The sequence below is a fragment of the Urtica dioica genome, chromosome 3, assembly GCF_054948205.1.
Source record: "Urtica dioica subsp. dioica isolate 48M chromosome 3, U.dioica_male_clone48M_v1_H2, whole genome shotgun sequence".
In the NCBI taxonomy this organism is placed as follows: domain Eukaryota; kingdom Viridiplantae; phylum Streptophyta; class Magnoliopsida; order Rosales; family Urticaceae; genus Urtica; species Urtica dioica.
Genome location: NC_142758.1, coordinates 4,004,823 through 4,013,708, shown reverse-complemented (window position 1 = coordinate 4,013,708; position 8,886 = coordinate 4,004,823). Strand labels below are relative to the sequence as shown.

Genomic DNA, 8,886 nt, shown 5'->3' with positions numbered 1-8,886 from the left:
CTTAACCCAAGACGTTGAGATGAGAATCATACCATCCATTGCAGAGTGACTGCTTTCCGCCCTTGAAGTTTTCCCAATCACCACATTAGCTTGACCTTGAGCTCTTCTTTTTCCTCCTCCAGAAGAACCTCTCTGGCCTCCAGATCTAACTTGATTCTGCATCGGTGATTGCACTCACCATAGACTGGTCGTGGTTGAGAGAAGTATTGAGACACGATTCCTTGAGTTTGAGGGTTAGCTTGGTGGTGGTCGATATTGTGGCTGAGGCACAAACGGTTGATAACTTGGCTGACCATAACTTGTCGACCCATAACTAGTGGAGCAAAAGTCTACCGAGGCTGTCGTCCTTGATTCTTCAACTATCAAGTGAGAGAACATTTATTTCTAATTCCCTTCTCGGCAGTGTGTCGTAGAATATCACAAACTCTAGTGCAACCCTATTATCGACTAGTTATTGATCCACATAACATACCTATAAGGCGCCACCACAATTTTGGACGCAGAATCAAACCGTTGAAGCTTCATTACTTATCTTTTCTACAATTTCTTGAAATACAACTAATACTAGCTATTATAAGATTTCTGAAATTATAAACAATAAGGTCCACGATGTGCATTTGACAGCACCTAAAATCTTAGACCTGCAACTTAGAAATTTTAAAGAAAAATAAATAATTCGTCCGGAAATCTGGTTCTTCCGTGGAACTTCAATGTCTACTTTCATGCCTACTAATTTGAAACAATCTGTACCCTTCCAACGGATCGGTTTTTCTCTCCCTGCAGATGGAAGCCTGCTGAGCATTAAAATCATAATTAGTTCATATAAATAAGCTGAGATGTGTGTCAAATGGGAGCTTAATACTGTTGGTTCCTTGAATGTTAGCATTCCTACTGTGTAACTCTAAATTGGCCATAGATGAAAAAAAAAATTATATATATATATATATATATATATATATATATATATATCTTGAATGTTAGCATTCCTATTGTGTAACTCTAAATTGGCCATAGATGAAAAAAAATTATATATTTTTTTTCTTTTTTAAAAATGTGTATATATATATATATATATATATATATATATATATATATATATATACATATATATATATATATATATATATATATATAAACACACATTTTTAAAAAAGAAAAAAAACTGTGATTGGCTGGTGAAATACATCAGTCTGATAAAAGCAAAGGAAAACGCCTAGTACAACTTGAGTAACGCATAAAACAAATTCCTTCAGAAAACCTATCCACTTGACCATATAAACTTCGAAAAAGAATCAATTGAAAAACAAATATAGACCATACCTATTCATTTGGTGAAGATGCTCGTGAGATCATTGGAATGACATTGCCGCAACGTTGGTGCTTCATCGTCCATGAACTCCATATTAGGCTCCTGCTTGACTGGAAAAGAACCACGATCACAGTGGAGGTCTCGATGGTTCAAATTGATGGTCGGCGGTTCAAATTCATCCACTCCAAATGGGCTAGAAATAAACGTCCCTTTACCAACATATCCAAGATTCCTGAAAGGTCCCTGATCATGCTCTTTGCCCGATTTACCACCATATGGACCATCGAGTAAATTGGCATCACTGATTGGCAAAGAAGGATTCTGGCCAGCAAGGTTTCTATCACCGCCTAACGAGCAAGATGACAGAGTAGAAGAACCTGGGGTTGAGAAACCACATAGCGTCACAGTACTTCTATTGTCTCCGCTGGGAGTTCCATTCAAAACAAGGTTATTATTCAATGCAGGTGAGAACACAGTGTAGTCGATAACAGAGCTCCTGTTGAAGCAGGAATTCTGGTTCACTGAAGATGGACTTGCATCCTGAAACACCGTTGATGACTGAGAAGGGACAACAACGCAAGACGGTTGAACGTTAATCGAACGGCCAGGCTCGGGAGGCACAGTCAGTGGAACAAATAAGTTGTTGTTCTGGTTATTTTGTCCGACCATGATGTTTGGAACCCAGGATCCGAATCTCGAAGCATCTTCGATCGGTGAAAGAGTAGGGAATTGTTTAAACATGCTTGATTGAGGTTTTAATGTTGGTTGGCCAAAGCCAAAACCGTGTTCGATGGGCACGCACTTTGGGCCCAAATACGAGGCATGTAGAAGAGCGGGCTGGTCGATCAGTGGGCCTAGATGCCCAGCCGGTCGACCCAAGATTTCAGCGTGTAAGGCAGCGAGTGTATGTGGAGGAATCTGGCCAGAGGCAGCAAGGGCTTGAATGTCAAATCTACCAAGAGTACCCAATTTTCCATTCGATTCGATAGACCCACCGAAAGCACTAGAAATCCCACTTTGTTGTTGCGGTCCTCCTCCGCCTAACCTCTTCAAATACAACCTAAACTTCTGCAATTTTGTTTCATGTTGTTAAGATATGCAACTTTTAATTAGTGATTATTTATTATTGACTCGCGTTCAATATCTATGATTACAGTACAAGTCAGATACTTATGAGAGCATTATTCTATTTGGCTCAGCACCACAAGCTTAGAGCAAACCATGTACCAGGATGAATACCGACTTAATTCAACAAAATCTAATATCAGCAATATTTCTATTAAGAAAGCGTGAAAAGTTGAATTCTAATATCAGCAATATTTCTAGACCTTTTAACTGAGGATAGAAATTCTCGAATAAGGAATGTGGACTATTTATTACCACTCTGACACATTTTACTGATCCGCACTATTCTATTATTTTTCAAGTTTTCTGATGATGTTGGACATGTTTATCACAGGCAGAAACACAATAAATAATCAGATACCTGTAGATGACTTGCAACATTTTCTCTAGTTAAACCAGGCACATTCATCAACTCAAGAATTCTCTTTGGTACAGCCTCTGCGATATCAAAGCCAAGGATTTCCAATCAGCAGCAAATAGAACCTCAAAACCATCATGTAACTAATATTGAGGTTAACAATCAAAATAGAAAAAACCAATATTAAGGTTATCAGAGCTAAGATCATACTATCGAGCCCAAGTTGGTTGACAGCACTAACGAACTGCTGATGTAGCTCAACTGACCACACTACACGAGGCTTCTTTGAACTGGATGGATCATCATTATCTGGCTCACTATCATCTTCTTCCCTATTGTTACCTCTCTTTTTCGAACTCTTCAGTCCATCCGTCTCTTCATAAATCGAAGAAGCATATTCAGTATCATCATTAGCACGTCTTTGTTGATCATTGTCATCCAAGCTTCCCGACTGTTCGAATTCCTTGTTTCCATTCCACTTTTTTCGAACTACGTGTTGCCATATGTTCTTGAGCTCTGCCTCACGAATCGGTTTAATTAAATAATCACACGCACCATGTCTGATTCCTTTCATAACTGCACTTGTGGTTCCATCCGCAGACATCACTGCAAAAATTATACGCCTTTAAATATCAGGAGCCATCACAGATCACAATTTTCGAAAGGTAATAATACTTACTGATTACAGGGAGGTCCATTTCCAAACCAACGAGCTCAAGAAGTTTGAACCCATCAACATCAGGCATATGAACATCACTTAGTACTACATCAAAACCCCCTTTATTCTCCCGTAAAAGTTCTAGGGCAACAGTAGCTTGAGAGCTAGTAGTGACTGAAATCAATGGAAGAGAAAAAGAACATATAAAATCAAATACGTGCAAGAATGAAAAGGTTTCTCAGGAAGTTTCAAAGAATTTTCCTCAAAAAAATAAAAAAGTATAAGTTCCAAAACATAAACTTACATAACAAACAAAATTATGCAACCATACAACTTTAGTTGAATGATTTGGCATCTCATGTGTATAATCTTTACAGACGCTAGAGATGACCATTTATGGTGCTTTTTAAAATACACAAAACATAGCAGATACAGAACCATCATCACTCAGTACGAACTAACATTCAATGAATGATCTGAATAACTACAGCCACGGGAATGGACAACTTAACCATCATAGTCCATCAGACCATTGAAGGTTTCAAGAACATTAATAACATGGAGGCCAAACTAGTCAACTAATAAGTGTTTCATGCGCTTCAAGCCATGTCGGGTATAAACTTAAGTTCTCATTGTCCATATCATCTTAAAAAGACATCAGACACCTTTTGTCGTAAGAAAATCTATATGAAAATATATTAACACAGTAAAATCAGACACGAATCTGTGCAGTTTCGAAAGACCTATATGCAGATGAAAAAGATTTTAATAGACTTGCAAGCTAGAACCTACAATCTTTATGTGGCGCGAGCGGATATATTTCCATATGCATATACATATCTAATATACACAATGTATCTCCAATATGCTAAGAATGCTACATATCATCTCATGATATGCTGATAGAGTAAAAGCCAAGAATAGATAACAAATTTCTCCAACCTATGGTTACCACAAACTAGATAGATGACTTGAGATTCATCTATGAAGTATGAACCACATTACTATGTTTATCGACAGCTATAAAAATCTAACCTCGCAAAATATATCGACATTCTTACATTGTAAAATAAAATAAAACAAAACGGGACTATCCCTCCTGCAACTGACATAAATTGACTTCGTAAGGTGTCAATAACAGAAAACAAAGCGGAAATGAGAATCCCAGGGCAGTAAGGGACGCAATAAGATTGTTTAAAGTTAATAACTTACAAGAATATTTAGATACGAAGTAAGAATTTTGTTTTATGAGTTAAATCAGACACTAAGAGAAACCTTGTAAATTTTTTAAAAATTGAACACTTTTATAGGATAAAATATCATTAGAAGATGTTAATCCACTAGCTAGATCACACATTTTCTTCAGATAATCCAATCTCAGACTAATCTCAATTCCAGGCGGATGAGATTTCCTGTAATACAAGATACCCCATTATCGTCGGACCAAATTAGGGAAAATAAATCCATAACTAAACGCTGTATAAAGTTTTTTTGTTTTCAATTTTTACTGAACCTAGCACTGCGAAAGAAAAGAGAGGCCGAGACAGACCGTGATAATGACACCGGCGAAGCATCTGCTCGACAATCATGAGGCAGGTGACGTCATCGTCCACGACCAAAACCTTCAACCCCGCCGGAAAATGATCTGGCAGGGGTTTCTCCGCAGGGCCGAGGCCAGGCTTACACGGCGCACAGCTGCCAACGCTCGATTGCGACGCTCGCTGCAGAGCAGCCATGGCAGACGGAGCTCCAATATCACGTCTTATTCCCGTTCGGGGGAAAAAAAAAAAAAAAAACCCTAGGTCAAGAATACCGACTAAATTTGACCATAGATAGGTCAAGCTAATGTCAGATCCGAGCCACGAAGCGCTCGAAAAATGAAAGAGACCGAAAAACCTTGGCTCTCTGATCTCTGAGGAAACAATTGAATGATGATTGAGTTTTCGGAGTTCAGTTCGGAACTGAACGAGAGAGAGAGAGAGAGACAGAGAGAAGAAAGGAAAACAGACTGAGCCGACCACTATAAAATGTCTCTTCCTTATAATTATTCGTGCAAATGATTAAAAGTTTATTTTTAATACATTGTTATAGTCTATTTCAAGAATCAGTTGTTATAGTCTACCTTGAGTCGGTAAAAGAGATAAATAATTGTATTTTTGGAGAGCGAGACAGTGAGGGCAGGGCCGGTGACCCCACGTGGCAACAGCGTGTGTTTCAGGGTCCGTACTCTACCCCACCTAGCAAAACATATATCAAAGTTTAAAATGTCGGTAGTCGATTTCACGCCGAGGATCCCAAAAAGCGAAAAATTGCAGTGCTCGATAAAAATTACGACGAAAATAATGTGAGAATTAAAAAAAATTATGTCGATGAAAATTGCAATGATGGATAAAAAATGCGATAAAACACAAAAATTGCGACGAAAATAATGTTACACAATTTTAAATATAAAAAATAAGTTCTATACACATATAACAAGTTCTAAACATACATAATAAATTTTAATTACAAACACACATAATACACAATCATAATAAATAATAAGTTCAAACTTCAAAATCAAATACATATAATAAACACACATAATAAGTTAAAAAATATAAAAGTCAAACACAATATAAGAAACACACATAATAAGTTATAACCACACCATAATTTCATATACTACCCCAAATATGAAATTCACTAACAAATTATAATTTTTTATATTTTCAAATACTTGTTTACAAATACATATATATATAACTACAATTTGCTAACAATTAACTTCCAATTAACATCAATTTAAACTTTGTAACATCTCTAAAAATATCAAAACAATAATATGTTCACCATGAAACAAATATAAACGACGTCCAATGAAAAAAAGAAAAGAAAAAAAAAACCTTAAAAATTACAATACATATGCTTAAAAATACAAATAAATGCAATTTTCATACAATGTCCATACAATTTTCCTGAAATATTGTTGAATTTGCACAAGCTTGGTCAAATTTTTGGGTGACGGGACTGAAATTGTGGCATGAAATGCGACAGAAATTGTAACAAAAACGATACCACTTTTTGTGTTTTATATTATGGACTAAATGACATTAATGGACGAAGTTGCATGAAAATTTCCACGCAATTTTGACGCAATACCCGCGATACAAAATGGCGAAACGCACATATAGTCGTAAATGTGCCAGACTTCTCAAATTATTGCAATTTCGGCGCAATTTCCACGCAATTTTAAACCTTGACACCGTCATGAAATTTCTAACAGAAGGGTATGTTTGTTATGATGCAGGCTTTCAGGGTTAGTTTTGTACGTTTTTCAATATCAATGGGTAAAGTGTTAATCGTGTAGGAGTTGAGGGGGTATCCTTGTAATATCTAAATAAATCAATCAACCACATTCTTTGTTATAAGAATGAGTTAGGGCTATTAAGTCTTTTCCTAAAATAACTACCAATAGAAGAAGAGTCAAAACAAGTTTGCATAACAAACTCTTCTAACAATTATTTGAAACATTTCATTTATAATCTTATGATCAAAATGGCATTTGATCCAAGTATTGATGTTAGGAGCAAGGTTTGAAATGCCGATTGCCGATTTTGTGCCGATGGTCCAAAAAAACGAAAATTGCGGTGTCCGATGGAAATTGCGACGGAAATAATGTGGAAATTTAAAAAAAAAAAATTTATGTCGACAAAAATTGCGGTGGCTGGCAGAAATTGCGACGGAAATAATGTTGCACAATTTCTAATATAAAAAATAAGTTTCATACACATATAAGAAGTTCTAAACATACATGATAAGTTTCAATTACAAACATACATAATACACAACTATAATAAGTTCAAACTTCAAAGTTAGATACATATAATCAACACGTACATAATAAGTTGAAAAATATCAAAGTCAGACACAATATAAGAAACACACATAATAAGTTATAAGCGCATCATAATTTCATGTATTATCTCATATATGAAATTCAATAACAAGGTATCATTTTTCATATTTTCAACTACTTGTTTACAAATACATATATATGTATAGCTATAATTTCCAAACAATTAACTTCCAATCAACATCAATTTAAAATGTGTAACCTCCCTAAAAATATTAAAACAATAATATATTCAACATGAAACAAGTACAAACAACATCCAACGAAAAAAAAATGAAAAAAAACCTTAAAAATTATAATTTATATCCTGAAAAACATAAATACACGCAATTTCTAGGCAACGACGTGACCGAAATTGCGGCGTGAAATGCGACGAAAATTGTGACGAAAATGACACGATTTTTTGTGCTTAATATCATGAGCTAAACGACATCAATGGATGCAACGACATGGAAATTTCCACGAAATTTGACGCAATACCCGCGACACAAAATGACGAAACGCACATTGGTCGTAAATGTGCCGAACTTCTCAAATTTTCGCAATTTTGTCACAATTTCCACGCAATTTCCCAAAATTTTAAACATTGGTTTGGAGAACTTGTGATACTTAATTATGAGACATGGAAGGTTGTGGATCTTATAGAGATATTGAATAAAATCATTGCATTTGTAAGAGTATATCTAAAGTCGTTTAACTCTTATATTCTTAAAATCATTATGTATGAATGCATACATGGTTACCTAAATACTGAAATGAGACATGGTCACTTGTGACTAATCATTCTCATTTGATGAGGCTTTGATCCAGGGACTTCTATAAGAACCTTTTATTGGAAAGTTGGTGAGATGACTTAGTTATAATAGGGGATCATGTGCAAAATGGATATGGAATAAATGTATAAGATTGTTGTAATGCAATATATGTCATCTCATTCTTTGTTGTTGCGAGTGTAGTGAGTAAATTAAATAGGCCCAATATTCAATTAAGATTACTCGGTGAATCAAGCATTGTGAGATGGCTGCTCATCTCACTAAGAATCGTGTTCAATCAACAAAGCGTTCATGGAAACAATAACTAGAAGGGTCAAATGGCTATTTGAAAATTCCATCTTGTTAATGACGTTCATGAAGGGTAAACATTCAAACTATTCACCAAACTCATTGTGCTAAGTTGTAACACATAGAGTAGAAAACTAGAACATATAAGACAAGAGATTCTCAGTGTCAATTATTTAGTGTAATCAATTAACAATAAGATTGAACATTGGAAAAAGTTAGAGAACTATTGAAGACAATAGTTCATTCATAAGGTTTGCTCATATGCGTCCATAAAGTCTCTACAACGTGCTTTAAAAATTATATTAGCTGAATTTACTATTGAAATAAGATTTAGTTGTCGAATCAAGTGCATCTGGTGAAATGCACTTGAAAATATCATTTGGAGTGAAACTAGTTTTTAACTCAATTCTTGCTGAATTATCAAAATTGGATTTTGATGTTTAATTATCATATGATGTTAAACACTTTAATATATACCAT

At 35.2% G+C, this 8,886-nt stretch overlaps 1 protein-coding gene across 2 annotated transcripts; it reads right to left on the bottom strand.

The window, feature by feature from the left end:
• Window positions 1–502: 502 nt before the first annotated feature.
• Window positions 503–5,559, bottom strand: RR14 (response regulator 14). 2 transcript variants are annotated; one of them, XM_089609092.1, is made up of 7 exons: window positions 5,347–5,555; window positions 5,000–5,211; window positions 3,472–3,624; window positions 3,003–3,398; window positions 2,796–2,872; window positions 1,321–2,377; window positions 503–791 (listed from the first exon to the last, which is right to left on the bottom strand). In XM_089609092.1, exons 2-6 carry the CDS (start codon window positions 5,184–5,186, stop codon window positions 1,325–1,327), a joined length of 1,866 nt encoding a protein of 621 aa, XP_089465218.1. In that variant the 5' UTR covers window positions 5,187–5,211; window positions 5,347–5,555; the 3' UTR covers window positions 503–791; window positions 1,321–1,324. The 2 variants fall into 2 exon arrangements, with proteins under 2 accessions (XP_089465218.1, XP_089465219.1); XM_089609093.1 differs by having other exon boundaries at window positions 503–794; window positions 5,000–5,559.
• Window positions 5,560–8,886: the final 3,327 nt, after the last annotated feature.